Source organism: Pleurodeles waltl, chromosome 3_1 (assembly GCF_031143425.1).
Source record: "Pleurodeles waltl isolate 20211129_DDA chromosome 3_1, aPleWal1.hap1.20221129, whole genome shotgun sequence".
In the NCBI taxonomy this organism is placed as follows: domain Eukaryota; kingdom Metazoa; phylum Chordata; class Amphibia; order Caudata; family Salamandridae; genus Pleurodeles; species Pleurodeles waltl.
In genome coordinates, this window is record NC_090440.1 from 1,841,709,135 (window position 1) to 1,841,730,030 (window position 20,896).

General features: G+C 38.1%; 1 protein-coding gene across 1 annotated transcript in view; it reads left to right on the forward strand.

Moving 5' to 3' along the window:
• The window catches only part of COL5A2 (collagen type V alpha 2 chain), a 325,125-nt gene that overhangs the window by 270,805 nt on the left and 33,424 nt on the right, over nt 1-20,896 (forward strand). The window contains exons 33-43 of the mRNA XM_069225929.1: nt 161-259; nt 1,365-1,472; nt 1,769-1,822; nt 3,461-3,514; nt 3,648-3,701; nt 6,717-6,770; nt 7,716-7,823; nt 7,931-7,984; nt 8,171-8,224; nt 18,180-18,341; nt 18,809-18,916. Coding sequence (XP_069082030.1) covers nt 161-259; nt 1,365-1,472; nt 1,769-1,822; nt 3,461-3,514; nt 3,648-3,701; nt 6,717-6,770; nt 7,716-7,823; nt 7,931-7,984; nt 8,171-8,224; nt 18,180-18,341; nt 18,809-18,916 — 909 coding nt within the window. The remainder of the gene's footprint in view (nt 1-160; nt 260-1,364; nt 1,473-1,768; nt 1,823-3,460; nt 3,515-3,647; nt 3,702-6,716; nt 6,771-7,715; nt 7,824-7,930; nt 7,985-8,170; nt 8,225-18,179; nt 18,342-18,808; nt 18,917-20,896) is intronic.

Consider the following 20,896-nt stretch of genomic DNA (forward strand, 5'->3'; position numbering starts at 1 on the left):
TCTGCTCTTTTTCTTACTCCTTATGTGTACACTTTAATTTTAATTAATTGACTGTAAATTAAATATTGTTATTCAGAGACTGGCACATTTGTTTGAGGAGTGAGCTATTATGATGTCTGTGCACAACCTTAAGTTAAGTTTCCCTATTCTATGTTCGCAGGGAGAGCGTGGCAACCCAGGAGAGAGAGGTGAGCCAGGTGCCTCAGGACTTCCAGGTGAAAAGGGAACGGCTGGTGGTCATGGTCCTGATGGTCCCAAGGTGAGGCATGTTAAAGCAACCTGGATTTATTTTGGGAAACACTAAAGATACATAGATGCTCTAGCCCAAATTTATATTTTGTACTAACATAAGGCCCACAGCTACAAACAACAGCATCAGCAATTATAGAAGCAGTTACCATAACTACATATTTAATCTTCAATGGCCCCTGTAATTCCGTTATCTGAAAATAAAAAAACATTTAAAGGTATAGACAATGCCACATGTTTGTATATGTGTGTTTAGAAACAGAATAACTAAAATGAATGCTGAACACCATATGAAATAATGAAATGAACGGAGGCAAATATATGCATTCACAAACAATTAATACAGGGTAAGCATCATGCAAAGCCCTGTATCCAGCAAAGGCTGGATAGATCACTTCACAAGTTGAGAGTAGTCCTACACTTTAATTTACCTGTCTTAAGCACCATGTCCTTGGAAACCCTTCTTAAAGCAAGAGCAAATAAATAACATTTGATGCTTGCAGGAAGCAGACAATTTGGTAGATCAGAGATAACTGACTACTAAAGGAAAGATGAAAGACCATATTATGAAGGGATGCAGAGCTGAATGCACGTAGTTCTGCATTTGAGGCATCTAAAGTTCATCCTTGTTATGCAGAATTTCTCTAAGAGAACAAGTCAGGGACAGAGAGGGGAAATCTCTGCTCACTCTTCCAAGTTACATGTATGAACATTAGACACTTCAAAAGCTAAAACATGCTCTCGGCTCTGTGCTAAGGTAGTGCAACTCTTCATGATAAAACCCAGACATTTTCTCAAAGTCTTATCAATTCTCTACTATTACAAGACTGAGCCTAAGCCTGAAAATAGCAGAGTTAGTCCTGAAGATAATATGTACCATGTCTATTTATGAATGTCATAGAATTGCCATGATATAATGCATCTTCACTAAACCGGTGAACAGTCCAACTTGACATTGCTATGTGAGACAGACATATCAGAGAGATACGATGCTTATGAGCCAGAACAAAGTGCTGCTGCCATAAAATGTCAAAGGTTATTTGTAATACGTCATAGTGTAGAAAATGAGCCTTCCACATTGAACATTAAGACACAAATCATATTTACTTTTTCAGGGAAGCCCAGGACCATCTGGCACGCCAGGTGACACAGGTCCTCCAGGCCTCCAAGGTATGCCAGGAGAAAGGGGCATTGCTGGGACTCCTGGTCCAAAGGGTGACAGGGTAAGTAGTTCTACTTTCATCATAATATATTGAATTTACACATACTCATATTGATCATTCATATTATTATTCTATTCACCACATTCCAGATTTCCCTGTGACATGTGTGACTGTAACCAGCACCACAATGAATATTAATGAATGACAAGTTATGGAGATCTGACCTAATTTTAACACAAACCTAATATTTGCTATATGTTTAGCTCCCATCATGTTGTTATCTGGCTATAATCATGAAGCAATTCATTTTATAATTGAATCCACAGCCTGATGTAACCTTTCTGTACTTTTTATAGGGTGTTATAGGGGAGAAAGGCTCTGAGGGTACTGCTGGAAACGATGGGGCAAGAGTAAGTATGTTCATGTATTTCTCTCCTGTTCATATTTGTGAAAATATCACAATTAGCATACAAACTACCTTTAACAATCAAGCTATTAAACTTCTATAGATTTCAATTGCTATTTTGAGGGATGCTAATAAATCTCCATGAAAAGTATATGCTACGATGACCTGCTAGACATGTCAATGTTAGTTTTAAAAATGTCTGACAATATTTTCAGCATTTCTTAAAACTACCCAACTACAAATGCACTTATGTTGTGATATCTACATTATCAGTATCAATAGAGTCAAGAAAAACTTGCCAATTAATTATTCGTACTAGTGCTTAATTGGGCAGACAAATGAGCTGATAACCTCATTCATACTAGATGCATTGACATATAAGACATTTGTGAGAGAATCAAGGTTCATGTAACATGTCTACAAATATAATACATTTCCCTTGAGTACTCTGCAAAGACAGTACCTATTACATGGTAACCCAAATGCCATCATTTAAAATAATACATGTCGAGCAAATAGGATGCCACTCTTCAAATAGGATGTAATTCTTCAAGTAAATTACAAGCTTTCTGATCAAGACCAAAGCTAAATTGAACTGGCCAGAATTTACAAAAACATTCAAAAATATATTATATGGCATTGTTAGTGTGGATATGAATATCTAAAAAAATCTTTGTAAGAATTTCAGAAAATCAAAATTGAAGACAAATTGATATGGTCACCTGAAAGAATGAAACAATACTAGAGAATTGTGTTTTAGCATGTGAAGCAAAAAAGGGATATGATTGCACTGTCAACATAAATAAGAGTGATCGATAAATAAAAGAAGGCTGCTTACAGATAGCAATGTACATTAATGTAAGAGTTAAGGATCTTAAAGTAGAAAAAAGAGAAAATTTGTTTTGTACTATGAAACAATCTCGAGCCATAGAAGTAGTTAACAATACACTATCCTTCAGCAGTCACAGGAAAAAGTACTTTAGTTATAAAGTGTTAAGATTAAGGTGTGTAAAGGCTGATACACTTGCAATTTGTATTGGTTAAAAGGCCACTTCCAAGTGCATTTTACAAACGTTCATTTTAAGCTAGTGAAGGAAAATATGTTCACCAGTAAAGGATTAGCAATAGTTGACAGACCCTGGAGCTTTCAACTACCTGACAATCTTTTCTGCTCTCCACACTCCCGTACACAAACTGGCAACATCACTCCATTAACCACACTTTGAATAACTCCACGGCTCTCAAATGCACTTCTTTTTGTGACACACCAGGCACGATATACTCTGCCATCACCCCACCACCTAACGTCATCATGAACTACCAATGCCAAGATGACAATCAAAAATGTCTTCAAAAATTTCAAGTAATACATGACATATCTTATATTCCACCTGACTCTGTCACACTCAATTCCATGCCCTCTGTACCTCAAATCCATGTGATATATCATTTTCAAAACTTACATGAATCTCCCCTGAAACTGGCAGAGGACAAATACACCAAAATGTAAAAAGTTAGCAATTGCTGTGTGTCTCATGCTTGCCATTACTTTTGAATTACCATACTAACACAGTTCATAGTACTGCATATGTTTCATCAGTTTCCTGACATTTATGTTTCTCTTTTTATTTTTGGTTAACAGGGTCTTCCAGGTCCAGTTGGTCCGCCTGGATCCGCAGGCCCATCTGGAGATAAGGTGTGAAGATTAAAAATAGTTAAAATGATGTGTAATATTACTTAAATAACATAATGTAACATTTTACCAGCAGCTGTCATGTTTTTTGGATAAAGATTTTGACTATTGCACACTTTCCTTTTTTCTTTTTAAGGGTGAGCCGGGCCCTCGTGGTGTAGCTGGTCCTGTTGGTTCTCGAGGAACACCTGTAAGTAAAGCAATTTAAGGTTGTTCAACTGGCACAGCCTTCTGCAGATTTGCTCTGAGATCATAATTATCTGTATGATGCAAATCATTCCTTGTGATGAACATTGCAATCAGCAATTGTTTGTTAGCCTATTTAAAACAAGCGGACATTCCATATCATCTCAAAGTAAAGAGATGAGCTCAGATTTTTAAATGCATTTTTAAGTCACATATTTTAGCCAGGCTACATTTGGGAACAAGGGTAATGTGGGTCACTGGTAAATAGGCTTGTCATCTAAGAGGGTGTAACTGTATCAGTCTGCTTTAAATCAGAGTGTATAATTTTGCAGATGGCTCCTTGTTGGTCCAGTTTTAATACTTCACTTGTGAATTGTGCAACTCTGTCATACCTTCTGCTTTTTTATGCCCAAGCATAAAATCTATTATTATAATGTATATTTATGATTCACAAATATTTGAGTAAGTCCCATATTGTCCTTTTCCTGATTGATTTGTGCGATAAGTAAATCAGAATAAAGTTGATCAGATACTTTGTTTGACAGACAGTTTAGAGAAGTATCTGACTTCTGCATCACATTTTAAGTTAATGGCAATTATTTTACAATAAGATATACAAATCTTGACATAAGTGGTTAATGCGTTCACTTAGAGAAAGATTTCATTCTTCAAGGGTAGATCATGTTTTTGATTTACTCTTTTGAATTATTCCTAATTTCACCTGTTTCAGTGGCTTGTTTTACCAATAAGGGAATAGGTGAAGGCACAAAGCCACTGACAGCCCAACAGGGTCATACTTTTCTCCTTGTCTTTTTATGCACAGATTACTATGTTCAGCATTTTCTTTTAAGCTTTATCTATCTGACCTTTCAGTAGATTATGTTATCCTTGGAGTGAGTTGAATAGGGAGGATTTTATCTCTTCCTTGGAATAGAGTGGTGGCTGGTGTCAATGCTGATTATAGTGCTTGCAGTGCTTTTTTGTAAAATTGCTTCTTCAGCTAATTCGGTGGAGTAGTGTCTTCACCACACCTCTTCTTATAAGAAACAAGCCGACCTTCATTTACTTGTAGAAGCTAGTATATTTTTTCCCACATTTCATATAATTATTTAGCAAATATCACAGTTTTCCTGCTGATTCATCCAGATATGTCTCAGAGTCACAATTGAAGCACTATTTTATTTGTGGCATAATTTACAGAATGGCTGAACTGCTTTTGCCATGTTTTATCAGTGGAGAACCTTTTCAGTGTTCCCAGTCTGAAAATGCTCTAAGATGATATATATCCCACAATAGCATATGTTTTGAGATTTCTCTGCAGGGCTGGGTGGTAATAGGTTAGAAAATATCCTAGACCATCCATTATCTATAATCATCATACATTACCACAGAAAATAGATTTTTGTAGTTTAGCCTGAAGGGTTTATAAAAAGCTGTGATGGCTAGCTGCTAAAACATGCAGATATTAAACAGAAAGTTGAATTGAGGCATATGCACTCACCAACTCTTCACTTGTGTGTCTTCTTACATGCAAAGTTTACATCATGTCATTGAAAAATTAGTATGCTTATTGATATTAAGGAGATGTCACGGCTATTGAAAATCTGGAATAAATAGATTAAATAAAATATAATGAGATGGAAGAGATATTGTAAGTTATTATTCTTAACGGGTGATTACCCTAAATGCCTATTCTTTTATGTGTATATTTGTCTGTTTACATGTCTATTTGTATTTGTTTATCTGTGTATCCTATTTCCCTGTACCTTAGTGTTTCTGTATGTCTGTCTGATTTAGAGTCTGGCAGAGGGGTTTATTTGTCACAACGTGATATATATCCAGTCTGCCAAAATATAAACCCATTATATCCTATAGGATTTATATTTCAGTGGACGGGATATCCGTCACTGTTGTGACAGAGTAACTCCTCTGCCATACTCTAAATCAGGCCCTTTGTCTTGCTTTGTCTCTTTTTCTGTCAATCAATATCATTATCTTGTGTTAGGTAAAAAAAAAAAGTTTGTGATGGTCAAGGCAAATGTATGCAGGAATAAAGTTTCATAAAACATGTTTATAATTCATTTTAACAAACTATTTTGTTATGTATGCTTTGCTCAATCTTCTTTGATATGCCTTCCCTCAGCTCATTAAAAAAACCTAGTTCAAATTTTCTTTATTTTGCAAAAGATTTTCTTACTTGTATATTCTTTTAATATACCTGTGGGCCCAGTTCTCCAGGACATTGAAAAACTATTATATTCTACCACTAAGCTTTGAAGTATATTTGACATAAATTGTATTGACAAAAAAAGACCACAGAAAATTTATGGCAGTTGTGTTTTTTCATCCTCTATGTTCAGTTAAGCATACTATCCACTAGACAAACAATCCTCTTATGTATGATTAAAATCTACATTGTTATATTTAGATTTTTCTGTATAGGAAAGTCATTTCCCACATAGAGGAAACCCTTATCTTGCAAGGTATGACATTTGAGGGTATTCCCTTCTCACTACCACCTCGAAAGAAAGTTTCTCTATTTGTTACTGCAAGTAACTTTACTATGTTTCCCAGATTAGAAATGGCCATGCAGAATATTTGTGAATACGCCAATTCAGTCATCAAAAGTGCCAATCCTTTAAAATCTCCAAGGATATGTAACTTTAAACATTTTAGCCACTTTTTTGCATGTGAGGTCTATTTATGTGCGCAGAAAATGGTTTGATCGTATTTTTTGATAATAGTACTATTATGCATGTGTTTCTTCCTGTGATAGCTATTAATAATGTACATTGCAACATATACAATATTGCAAATCTGGGTGTCATTCCTTCTAGATTCCTCTGTTCATCAAATCTCTATAAATTGAACTTCATGAGACTATGTATATTTAATCTTTTTTCTTGTTTGGCTAATTAACTCTCTCTCTTGTGCACCTTGTAATTAAAGGACATATACAGAACAATAGTGTATATCTTCATTTTGTCCTAAACATTAACACTGGTTTCTTTTTGTTCAGGGCTCTCGAGGTGAGAATGGTCCAACTGGTCCTGTTGGGTTTGCTGGTCCACCGGTACGTTCTATCTAGATAATAATCTGTTGTATCATTTGCAGTAGTATAGCTTTTATGCAGAAATACACACCTAATGATGTCATGTATCATACACACTAAAAGATTTGAACATTGGTACCTTCAGTCCGAATTTAAATTGTGCAATTCTATCTAGTCTCAATATTGTATCCATTATTTGAACCTGCAGCCTTTTTAAGTAAGGTACATGTTGCAAAACCCGTTTAACTGTGCTCAGCTGATCTACAAATGTAACAATGCCAATACCTCTGATATGCATCAGATTTGATGTTATGAAATGAACATGGAGAATATTCTATATATCGCACAGCCCCTGAGATTATAATGGGCATTTCGTCATTGAACAATATAGGTAAAAACCAACAAGAATTTTAAAGCAGTCAGACCATACTCTTGAAATTGGACAAGTACCATGTGTATTCCAAATCTATATGGCAGTCTAAAAGAACAGGTTTACAAACTGAAGGCCTTCTACCCTTGACATAGTCTGAAATTCATGAATGAGATAAAGACTGAGTCCACATTTCAATGTTTGTTCGTCCAACAAACATGCTATAATACTGACATTGTGTATCTATACAACCATTACAACTTATCAGTGGGGAAAGGTAAGTGCAAATAAGAACATTTGTGCTGCTAAAGTTAAGGTCACTGTCTTCATGGACCTAAACTACAAGGGATTTTTCATTGATCAAAATGTGTCAGCATTAAGTATAATACAATTACTAAGATTAATGCAGTGCCTGTTATATGGGTATGTGATCCTATTCTATGCCCTTTTATTATTATTCACATTGATTTATCATGTACAAAAGCTTTTTTTGATATTTTACGCGTTATCCTCCACAAATCCCCCTTAGCCTTTATTGCAGATTGTAACACATGATGATATATACTGCCCTGACTTTATAGTGACCATCTCTTTAGGGTCCTGATGGCCAGCCTGGTGTAAAAGGAGAGCCCGGTGAACCTGGACAAAAAGGAGATGCTGGATCACCTGGGCCACAAGGTCTTTCTGGATCTCCTGGTCCCCAGGTAAGAAAAAGCATAAAATCTCATCTAGGAAGTGTTTTCTATATCTATGAAAAATCTTACATCTTATATTAAGCAGTAGGTTAACCAGCGTTTCTTTTTCCATGTAGGGTCCTATTGGTGTTAATGGTCTGAAGGGTGGTAGAGGAACTCAAGGTCCTCCAGTGAGTACCATATTGTCATATCTTTCTGCTCATGTACATTAGTCTAGAAAATGTTTAATCATGCTTTAGCCAAATGATTAAGTTTGAATCTGTTTATAATGGCAACTGATTATTCATGCCTAGTGATCTAGCATACTACAGGCAATGAAATGTCTTTTGATTAATTAGTTTTACATTTCATTTTAGGGAGCAACAGGTTTCCCTGGGTCTGCGGGCCGCGTTGGCCCTCCTGGATCAACTGTAAGTTTAAGGATTCTTTCTTTTTTTGAAAATAATGTCTGGATTTTCAAATAAGATCCATTTTTATTTTGAGTCCTAAATTACAATACTGCTCTGCTAAGACATTAGCTTATGATTTAGGTTTCCTGGCAATAGAGTACCTATGAAGCATTACCTTGAGTTGAGGATAACCAGCAGTGTTTTTATATTAATTACTTTATTTTTCAAAAATAAATAATTTTATTCTTGAGTTGGAAATAGTGCCATGATGTAGAATGATATCCCTCTGAAAATCTTGGTGAGGTGCGTCTAAGATTTCACTAAAGCTTGACTACCTTACAGATGTGCAAAGGCCTTGGGTTGATCAGGTCAACTTAAACCTCCAAACCATTTGGAAAATCATCACTGGACACTGAAAGCACTGAGAACCCCTAATGATTGGATAGTAGGTGCAATAACAAGAGTAAGAGTTGGACGGAAAGGATATGCTGCTTCCAAGGGGCAATAGAATACCCTGGTGGAAATTTATATATTGCCAACCTTATTAACCAAGTTTGAAAGAGGCAATAAATGGTTGAAGGATTACCAAAGATGATCACCAAACATGTGTGAAGAAGAAGCTAAAGATGGTAAAGTCTTAGCTGTTTCACAAAGCCAATAGTGAGTGTTTCAGATAAGAAGACAGGCATACAGGAGGGTGTCATTCTTATTTATAAATAATGTGGCATGGACCTAAAATGTAGCCGATGTATCTTAATGGGTATACTCTCACTGGGGTATTCATGGTCATGTTGACATTTTCATTGGCTACGATTGTAACTATATTTCATGCTCGGCCACTGTCACAAGACTTTTACCTTGGGGTTAGGGCAGCAGCACAGAATGTGGGGGACTGAGTCTGTCCCACACCATCTGGAAGCTGTTGGCCTGACTTTGTCAGCTAGCTTTCAGCACCTCACCCACTCCTAGAAAGTAAAGGTGATTTGTGACAGCCTAAAAACATGACACTCTAACTCCTCAAGGAAGTTGTGGTGAAAGATTGTTACATAATATCTCACACATGACAAGGCAAAAGAAGAGATGCAATATCGGTTTCGATATATTTATTGAAGCATTTGCATTCAATTATAAAACATGAACTGTGATAATTAGGCAGATATAGCAAAATACAGTTATTATGGTTACCAGTAAAGTGAAACAAATTAACAATTATCCCATCATGGCATGATTACTAAACCTAATGATTCCTACCTAATCTGAGAACATAGTGATGTTAGCTCCTCAGCCTATGCCGGTCCATTTGAAGACCCTCCACCCCATACCTGAGAGAGGGGCAAGGGTCTGTTGGTAAGCCTCGCGGTTGGCTGAAGAGTCAGTGCCAGGATCAGTAAAGTTGTTTATATATCAAATAGGTCAGTGTACTATGAACAGGACTGAAATGTTAATATGTCTCTGGCTGAGGGTTGTCTCCTAACTCCTGGAGCAGCAATCGTCATTAGAATATTATTTACCGGCCATGACATCATTGAGCAGTCCACAGAGAGTGCAAAATATACAACACAAACAACTAAGCCTTCTCAGAAAAGGCAGCCTATTAAAATATAAAAACGATGAGCTGAAAAGCTGGCAATGCTAAAATAAAATTAAAGGGATTAAAATGTGTGTGTATGTATTTAAAGACACAGGCTATCAACCTAAAGCTAAAATAAGGATGGCAAGCCTAGGTACTAAGGGGAACCCATAACACCCTCCCCATTGTCAGTACAGGAGTTCAGGGTCCACAACCGAAAACAAAACAAAGGCTAACTTGTCTGAAAGCATTCTAGAATATACATAAAAAATGTAAAATGCCAAAATCGACAAGCAAACCAGACCCAAGAACAAGGGCTGAAATAAAACAAGTCATTTTAGAAGATGCCATTCAAAAGTCATAGGGTCCTGCAGGAGGTCACCAAGCACATCAGTGGAGATGGAATACAAGAAGGACCCCACTTCGACAGACGATACAACCACCTTCTCGTCCGTCAAAAGGTGGAAGGAGCATACATGATCGTTGCCTCAGCAATAGCGGGAAAGCCATAGAGGGGAAAGGGAACTACCCAGGAATCCTCGTGGTCTACTGTGCAGGATTGGCCACATGATGCAATTTGAAGTCGTCAATGGAGACAAAAGGGATGCCTTTGGAACCAGGCAGCTTTGGTAAAATGACAGTCCCGTTGCTATGTATTCCTAGAACTGGAACTGGTGCTCGGTATGATGGGCTAAACTCCTTCACAAGTATCTTTTCTTAAACTAGATCTCCAACTTTAGGAATCCAACCTGTGGATGGTGGCAAATCCCTCATTCCCAAAGTGGCAACATGTGCTGATGAATTTTCTGATCTATGTTCATTGTTGTAATTCCTGTAAAACAGTGACACATTAATTTATGTCAAAAGGTGTTTCTGCCACCACCACTCTATGGCCTTAAGATCTAAGATGTACATTGGGATCCCAAACAGGAATTCATAATGGGTTCGTCCACCCAAAGACCTTCTAGGCAGATTAGTTAATGCCCTCTGGACTCCATACAGGTGACGGAGCCAACTCTGACCTGAACCTAATACCCTAGCTGTTAAGGATTGCTTTAATCTCCGTTTTTCTTCTCACTTCCAAATTTCCCTCAGGATGATAGGATGAGGAGTAATGCACCCCAACACCTATTTTTGTCATGACATCCCTGAATGCCCTGGAGACAAAAACAGGGCCCGGACTGAATAGAATGCTGTAACTGCATATGTCCCAATAAAGACCTGCAAGTCTTTAATAACAGTTTGAGCGTCAGCCATTCGTTGTGGCTATACCCATAGGAATCTGGAGCAAGAATCAACAGCAAGTAAGAAGTATTTGTATGTACGATCTGGTTGTAGGGGACTTTCTTTTTGAATCTCTGAACCAATCAAGGCACCAGTAGCTTAAGTATTTATTGAAGGACTGGACACAACAGCACAAATCTCACACAATCAATGTAGAAAGTTCTAGATTTGGTGTTCCAGTACCAAAATGAAAGAAAAGTTTGAGCTCTGCAAGTGGTGCTGTGCAGTCCCATAGGGTATGCATGTAGATTTGCTGAGGGAGTAATTTACCATCCCTCATTACCCCACAAACGGCTGTGCTAGCCATGAAGTACTGAAGTTTGGTACCGACAGCTGGTTGGGCTGAATCATTGGTTTAAATGATTATTCTATATTGGTCAATAGGTAGAATGTTAGTGGGCATGGGATATTCAAGTTCATATTGGAGAAATTCTTGGGTCTGTAATTTCTGGTGATAATCAACATCAGTAGCAGTCAAGGAGGTACATTGTATACACTGTGGATGTAATGCTTTACATACAGAATGCTCACTGTTGTGACAGCCTCAAGGGCTGGTATTGGGGTAGCAACAATAATGCTTTTGTGTTAGGCTTGTGGTCTCTCTTTTATGACCGCCATCTGGACAGTAGTCAGTATTTTTTCTGTTGGTACAAAATGCTGTTCTGCATTAGAGTATAGACGTGATTTGTACGTTATGGGTACAGTGTCACCATCATTGAATGTGACAGATGTGAATCCGATGGCACCCTGAATGACCCAGTTTACAAATTGTTTTTGTTTTCAAGTGTGAAAATGTTTTGCTCCTAGCATGTAAGTCTGTAATGATCTGGTAATCTATTTGTGATGTGGTGTCCAGTGTTTGCTTGAAAAATCTGGATGAATTACTTCATAAAGCCGTTTCATATGTTGTGCATAATCTGGAAAGTAAATTCTGACAAAATTAAAGAAACCAAGCAATGATTGGAGTTTCTTGATGATATTTGGTGATTGCAATTGCTCACATTTCTCTAAGAATTATGGTGTCAGGCTTCAACACTCATTTAATAATTTGTCTCCTAAAAATAGGACACTAAGAAAAGCAATTTTTATTTTCTTGAAATTTAATTTGTAGCCATGTTCGGTGAATCCCAGTACAATGCAATCAACACTGGCTGAATGTGTGTTGAGGTAGTCATCTGTCAGATAGATGTCATCTTCATAGAACTGCGCCTCAGGATCAGTATCATGCAATATTGATGCTGCAGGGGCAGAGAATAATCCTGGATTGTTCTTTTACCCCTGAGGGAGACAACAAAATCTGTGTTGTGAACCAGTATGGAAAATGCACTTAAATCCTGGCTTTCAGGCATGAAGGGGCATATTTACAAGCCCCTTGTGCCTCCTTGCACCACATTAGCGTCATTTTTTTCATGATAATGTGGCATTGAGGAGGCATTTTCATCACACCATATTTACAAAGTGGTGTAATGCAGTACTAATCCACTTTTTAACCCCTTATGCCACATTATGTCTGCACCAGGCATGACGTATGCAAGGGAAGTGTTCTCCCCTTAGAAGGCGCAGAAAAATTGTGCTGGAAATCTACAAGATTTTACAGCAACATTTTTCATATCATTTTTAACGGCTGCCATAGACCGGTGTTAAAGTGATGCTCCCACTATTCAGTGGGCCTCTCTTGACTTTGGTAGATTCTTGCAATATTTTTGGGTGCTAATCCACCAAAGCGTCACAATAGCGGAATTTTTTTTTACGCTATTGGCATAATGTGTGCCATGATGCGTTATATTGTAAATACGGCACGCGCATGGTGTTGTTAGGGGTGCCCAATAGGGCATAAGAAAAGTGGATCATCATCTGTGATGCACAACTTTCTTGTAAATATGCCCCAAGATTTTGGCAAAAAACATGGGAAAGATGCTGGGTTGTTTTGCATATTTTGCACACTATGTTGTATATCAGGGACATACTCTGTTTTTGTTTTGGTTTTGTATGGAAAATGTGTGTGTGTGTGACTGTTTAAATGTCTGCAATCTAAGACTATTCCATATGAATGGTACAGCTTAACTAGGGGAAGCAAAGGTTATTCATTGGAGATACACAAGGTTCAATAAATCCCTGGTACTCAAGGTGTGATAGAATTACTCACATGGGGAGCTTCATCCTAATGTTTAATGGGGTATTGTTGTCGTATCTGCAGGTTGGGCCATATTGGTATAACATGATAGCGTGAATTCCTATCCCAACCCACAAGGTTGCAGTACAGCGCTGGAGCCTACACCAAGGTCCAATCTGCAGTATAGGGTTTTTTTACTGTGTCAGTAAGAAGGATCAAGAATGAGGGCAAAATGGGATTATCCCCCTGTGGGAGCATATGGACAAATTCTGGTGGCCAATCCTTTTCTGTCAATAGAATATAAAAATGTTGTGTTAATCTTCCCAGATAATTACGTTAATGGTGCGTGCAATGTCTTCCTCAATTTGAATGTTTAATGTATACACTCTGTCAAGTGGAGACACTGTTCCAACTTCAAGGACACTGTTAGTTGCTGTCACATCCAGAAGCTCTTGAAGATTCTGGCAAACTATTGTGACCTCTGCTGCACTGTCTAGCAGAGTTACTGACCATGCCCTGCTCTTCAGTAAAGTTCTCAGTATGTGTGGCATATTTAGCCCAAAGTGCTGCAATCTTTTCCTTTTTAAAGTGGGGCTTTTATTTTGGAAGTGGTTCTTCTTTTTAATCATGATTTCTGAAGAGCGTTGTGGCTCCTGTTTTGGTTTCACATACTTGTTTTTGTGTTCTTACTGACCTCTTCTCTCACTTCATTTGTTGGATGAGTCGTAAAAGGAACGAGATGGGTAAGTAATAGTATACTCATATCTGTCAGGAGTTTTTAAAGTATCACAACCTCTTAAATTATAGTGCCTCTCAGAGGTCTCCAGATGCAGAGATTCTCATCTTTGTTTTACCTTATCTTTATTATTTTTCTTGTAATCCCTGCATTTTTTAAAACCCTCTTGTGCTTAATGGATTTATCTTGTATTTGGGGTTTACCTGGTCTGGATCCCAACTAGCCCGATGTATAGTAATATGTCTTGATGATAATCTTTGGCGGGTCACGTTCCTGATCTTGTGGAGGAATGTCCTGGAGCCGCTGGCGCACTGCTAATGCTTTCCCTTTAATATTACCTAATATGATTGAGGAGACTGTGGCAAAATTGCCCATTCATTTTATCCCCAAATCCAGGGCAGGGGCTGCCCAGTGATCATCTTGAATTTGTTTGAAACCTTCTGGAAGATTTCCAAGTGCTGGTATACCATGTGTTGTAGTATAAATTGCAGCAAATACTGAGTCCCAAATGGCACAGTCTTCTATTAAGGGAACCATCCCAAAGGGAAAGCACATTGTGAGAAGTTTACTTTTATCTTGGGTTCCCTTATGAGGAAATACTGCTTCCATCGCGTTTGTTTTCTTTGCTATACAGAACAGAATTTCATTGCTTTTGTATGGAACCTTGTCCATGATTGAGTGCACAGTTGCTGAGTTTATCCCAGGTGTAGCCAATTGTGATACTGCTGGAGCAGCCCCTGTTGGGGAGGTATTTAAGGTTTGCATTACAAATTGTATTAAGTGTCTATACATAACTACCAAATTATTACATAAACGGGTACATCCACTACCGGCATGGTCTGTACATTGGGATGTGGTGTGTATGTGGCCAATTCTGGCCATGTCGGTCCATTGTTATTTAGGAGACCTAATCAAATGTTTTGAATAATGTGTGGAAGGGCACCTTGAAACCATTCTGCTGTTCTTAACAAGAGAGACATGCTTCTAAATATGCATACGCTTTGTATTGGTCAGGTGCATTGGCTATAGGGTAATTATGAAAATGGAGTGTGTCTGTATCTGCTGCCAGAAAGGTAACCAATGAATAAAACATAGTGCTTTGTGTGCCTCTACCACTGAATGTTTCATCCTCACTCTCATCAGTGAGCCCATTAGTTAATAAGTGTGCGAGAGGACGTCTAATATTGACTGTAACTACCACTTGTTGTGGGTCTGCCATATTGAACAAACAATAAATTCAGAGATAGAAACACCAATTTGGGGAATACTTTTAAAATTCGAACTTGAAGAACCTACAGACTAATATAAATACTACCTATTTCACTGAGGAGGATTTCCCTAATACCACAGATGTCTTCCAATGAAGGCAATTTGGGTACTTTTGGCATAAAAGAGAAAGCGATACTCAGGAGATATGTAAAATTTGTGCCTGCCCAAATGTTGGCAGTGCCACGTCTTAGGACTCTTACCTTGGGGATAAGACTGCGTAGTGTTAGGCATAACTACCTATTTAGCTGAGGGGGATTTTTCCCTCATACCGTGGACATCTCCACATAAAAGTAATTAGGGTGCCTTTGTCATGTGAGAGAAAGAGATACTCAGGGCAGCTGTTCAATTTGTGCCTGTCCAGACATTGGTGCCGCCATGTCGTAGTACTCTCACTTAAGGGGTAAGATTGCATAGAGTTAGGGCGGCAGCACCACCGAGTGTGGGTGACTGAGTTGGTCCCACATCATCTGGAAACTGTCGGCCAGACCTCATCGGCTTCCTTGCAGCACCGCACCCAAACCAAGAAAGTAAAGGTGATATGTGGCAGCCTAAAAACATGACGCTCTTGACTCCTCAGGTAAGTTGTGGTAAACAGATCATACCCTTTCTCTCAATTACACAAAATCTCACACAGGCCAAGGTAAACAATGAGATGCAAGATTGGTTCCAATATATTTATTGAAGCGTTTGCATTTGATTATAAAAATAACATGAACTGTGATAATTAGGCGCATGAAGCAAAATACAGTGAATGTGGTTACCAATAAAGTGAAAAAAATTAACAATCCTACCATCATGGAATGATTACAAAATCTAATGATTCCTATTTACGCTCTAATGTCCGAAACCTTGGAACATAGTGGTGTTAGCACCTCGGCCTATCACTATCTATGGGAAGACCCCAACCCCATACCCGAAAGACTGGCAAGGGTGTGCCTGTCATCTGCTGGCAATCCTCTGGATTGACTGAAGACTCCATGCAAGGAACAGCAAATCTGTCAATAAAATGATGTTTGCCTCCTGACTGCCATCACTGGAATGCCTTCTGCTCTCCTCAGGCCTATGTGGTGTTTCCATAACAAATCCCATGTTAATATATCTGTGGTTGAGGGTTGTCTCCAAACTCCTGGAGTAGCACTCATTAGAATATCATGCACCATGCATGACATCCTTAAGCAGGACACAAAGAGTGCTGACAAAATGTACAACACGAATAACTATGAAAACAACAGGCTGAAAAACTTGCTATGCATAAAAACTATTGAAAGGATTGAAATTAATCAAATGTGTGTATGTATTTAAATATGCAGGCCAAGAACTTGAAACTCAAATAAGGATGTCAAGCCTAGACACTAAGCACCACTGTCACTATCATGAAATTTAGGGAGTTGTCTAGTTTGGCAGTCAGTGATGTGGTGGATGTTGGTAATGTTCTTCAGTGCAAACAAATAAACTGCATTGTATTAGATGCTAGTACCATGATCACATTATTCAAATACAGAGAAGATTATAAAATAGCAATGGAGGAGGATTGGAAAATGGGCTCTATTAAAAAAGATTGCTTTATTAAAAAACAATCACAGACATGGTGGTCTTGTGACCTCAGCAGGCCACCATCTCTGTGATGGCTGTGATTCCTAATGGTTTTCAAATTGCGACCAACCTTATTGAGATTCATGAGGTAGGTCAATCACTATTTGTGACTCAAGCATTTCATACATTAGGAATACTGATTTTCTAAATGTGATTCACAGTTATGTTCATTGAACATTGAACATTGCCAGGTGCCAAGGTGCAAAAATGTGTGTCAGTGCCTCAGCAAAGAGTCAAACCCTGATTAGAATATTTATGTAGGCTAAAAGACATCCAAATAGCATTTGGCTCCTCGCTAGGGAACAGAAACAAAGCTCCTTCTTCTTCTAACACTGGGAGATGAAAGAGCTGTCTAAGACTGAATCAGGAAGTCTGTGGATGGTGAGAGACTAAGATCAATCCAAATTCATCCCTTTCTAATTCTCACTTACTGTTTTTTGCAGCTGGTGGGGTATTATGGGGTGGTAAGAGGGAGGCTTTGAGGAGCTGAGCTTCAACTCTCTCCTTTGTTCACTACCTTCCTCTTCCTTCCAATTGAGGTTGCACTAGTGGGCCTGGCTATGGAGGAACTGAGGGCAGTAAGAGAGGTCTTTAGCTCCATCTAAAAGCCTGTCCACCAGCCCTATGCTTAAATAGACTTAGAAGGGGCTAAAAAATCCCTCCAAGGCCCTTATGATATTTGGGTGTGATGCCACTTGTCATGTCACACACATATCAGTGAGGCAGTCTGAATCTGAGCACTGGAACACCTTGTCAAGGAGTTTATCACTATCCATTGAGGATTAAGCATGCCCATGTAGTGAAGGATGGTATCTCTCATTGGGAAAAAGAGGGGAAATTCATTTTGAAAAAAAAGTTACTAAATTGGGAAGCTCTTTCCCCATTTATCTATGTATATATATATATATATATACAGATATCCACCATAGATATGAAATTTTAAGTTCCAGTAGTCCCTGGGACCAACTGGAAGAGAGCATCCTCCCGACCTGTGCAAAATCTTAATTTTCCCATCCTACTGCTTGCTCAGCATTCAGTTTTACACTACCAATGTTCATGCTTTGTCAACTTTATTAGGAGCCTTTTGTGTATCATGATATGCCCATCTAACCTATCCATCATAGGTTTTTCTGTCAGTTCCAACCAAGGTCTCTATTTGACGTAGTGCGGGGATAGTTCAGAATTCAGACAGTTATAAATCAATATCACCACCTGCTTTGATCATTTGGAGTCAAATGGTTTGCTTCACAGTAACATTTAGCAATACATAGAATATAAACCTAAAAGATGTATTTATTAAATCCATACTCATGTAATACATATCTTTCTGCACAATACATTAATTATTTTTAACGAGTGGTTAACCAGAAGATGAATGGCCCTATAATCAAAACATTTTCTCTTATATCAGGGGGCACCAGGTCCAGCTGGTCCTATCGGTGATCCTGGAAAGGAAGGCCCCCCAGGTGTTCGAGGTGAACCTGGTGCTCATGGACGTATTGGAGATCGAGGTCCTGCTGGACCTGCTGGCAGTCCTGGAGATAAAGGAGATTCAGGAGATGATGGCCAACCTGTAAGTTTACTGCTCTAACATTTTCAATTAAAATAATAACTTTTTTTTAATTACTGTTTTATTAGAATATATACTTGAGGCATGATATTGAAAACAATGCCTTCAGATGCAAATAATTCTTGTATTCGCTGCACACACACCATCCTCTATCACTCTACTACAACATATTTACTTTCAACAAATAGCCTGTGCACCTTCTGTAGGTCAAAATATTCTTAAAGTAAACTATTCAATTATTTTAGACTCTTTTGCTTCTATGCAAATATCTTTGGTACCTCACCATTATAATTATCTAGTTTTATTTTAGAATGATAAATCATATGTGTTTTGTGTCTAGTCTGGAAAAAAGGACATTCTTTGCAAATGCAATTGGACATGATACTTTGGGCCCTTTGAACTGCAGTATTTTATTTTGAACTTGTTCATAGTGTATGATTTTGGAATGTCCTCATTTCTGTTATTTTTAGGGCCCTGATGGGCCTCCTGGACCAGCAGGAACAACTGGACAAAGAGGAATCGTTGGTATGCCAGGTCAGCGGGGAGAAAGGGGCATGCCTGGACTGCCTGGCCCTGCTGTAAGTTATGCATTCTATAAATTATATGGTTTGTGAGATGTGTGTTATGACCGCCCTCCAAGTGTGTTTCTGTATTTTAAATGAATTGATATATAACTGTGATATATTAAATTTAAACATGTTGTCCTAAATCTAATTGCTATATTCATATTTCTTTTGATTCTTCTAAGTAACTTAAATATATTTATCAGTTGAAGCTTGCATAAAGGTTCACAGCATCATTCAGCCAAGACACCTAAATATATGCAAGTAATAAATATATTTTTAATGTCCTTTATGGTAATCAATTATGTGCAATTGATCCTTGATCTTGAAAACCTTGTTTACCCATCTGCAGTATCATTAATTACTGATCTGAAAGCAATATGAAGCCATTACATTTTCTGTAGCAAGAAATGTCATATCTTATGTAGTTAATACACATTTTGATTGACTAAATATTTACAGCAGAGAACCAAATTTGAATGGTAGGTTATGGCTCATGCAGATGTTGGATAATCTGTTTTGTACACAGGATCCCAGATGGCATTTGTGCCTTTAACCTGATCTAAGGAATTGCTCTTCAAATTATTGAGGAATTGTGGAATGCCTAAAAGTTCTCTTCAATCTTTCAAATTCCCATGAATAGGTTCAGCAAGGAGACACCTTGTTTAAGATACGTTTGTCATTTTAGAGTTTACATATTTACACAAGTGCCTATGCATTCATTTCTTTGGGAAGGGATGAGCAGAATTACAAAGTGCCACCACAAAATTGGTTATTTAATATTTGGCAGACAGGTCACAAAATATTTAAGGTGGCACAGGACTACCCTTCAACAGCCCATTGTGCATCCATCTGCCAAATCATGATTTCCCACCTCTGAGGCTGGGATTTTTCAATGAAGGTGCTCCTGCAGATATAGTGGGCTAATTATCGGTACAAATTCAATGTGGGGTGGGCCTTTTTTGGTGGCTTTCCACTTGGTATTGATTCTTGTACGTATACTCAAAGTGGTGGTTTGTAGTATAAAAATAAATATGAAATGTCCCTGATATGTAGGGAGGTTTCTCCATGAGTGACAGATTTGTTTTCTACATTTTCACACACCTGGGACCAATTTGCCCTTTCTCCCAGGAAGGACTAAAAAGAAGACCCATACTTAATAGAGAAGGGAACTTCTAATAATGCAACATTCCTGAAATAGGCAGGTCACCAGTCAAGGGTTTTCCATGGCATACACAACAGAGGATCTAGGTCTCTGAATTAAGCAAGAAAAGCAGAAGTGTGGTGGGGCAGATCATCCACCAGTTTACAATGGACATCCAGCTCTTTCACGGTCTAAATAACCTCCTGTAAAAGTACGGACGGAGATTTATATCTCCATATGAGGGAGCCTCTACAATTTCTTTTCTATTCACCAACATTCCCATTAGTACACTTGAATACTGTTCCCAATTCAGGTTTCCAGCTGTACCACTAAGATTGTTGTGTGACATCTTCCATTGGTTTGCACTCTTTCTGCGCCAAATTTCACATAACATACAATTATTACACAAAAGACCACAGCAGCAAAGTGTCCCTCCGGAACCCAGACCTGGGCCAAGTCTGGAGGGAGAGCAATAACAGAGAAAAGGATCAACTCACAAAATTTTTATGCCAGTATATCAGTATTAAAAATAACATAATTTTCTGTGCTTACATATAATTTGCAAAACATATACCTCTTTTGGGAGCAGGTTGTCTGTTATAAACTCCAACAGGGCAATATGCATATCAGACAATATTTAGGCAATGATGTTGTGGTAACATACCTTCTAACGCAAAACATTTGTTTTGCCTACTGCACAGATTTCCTTACAAATTCAACCAGTGTAGAATTACAGGCTCATTGGGACTAGCATTTATCTCATTCTGGTAGACAAAGTGGGGAGCTAGAGAGATGTTCTTTTTTAAAGGACAAACTGTTCCTCCACCTCTAGAGAAGTATATCTGTTTGTT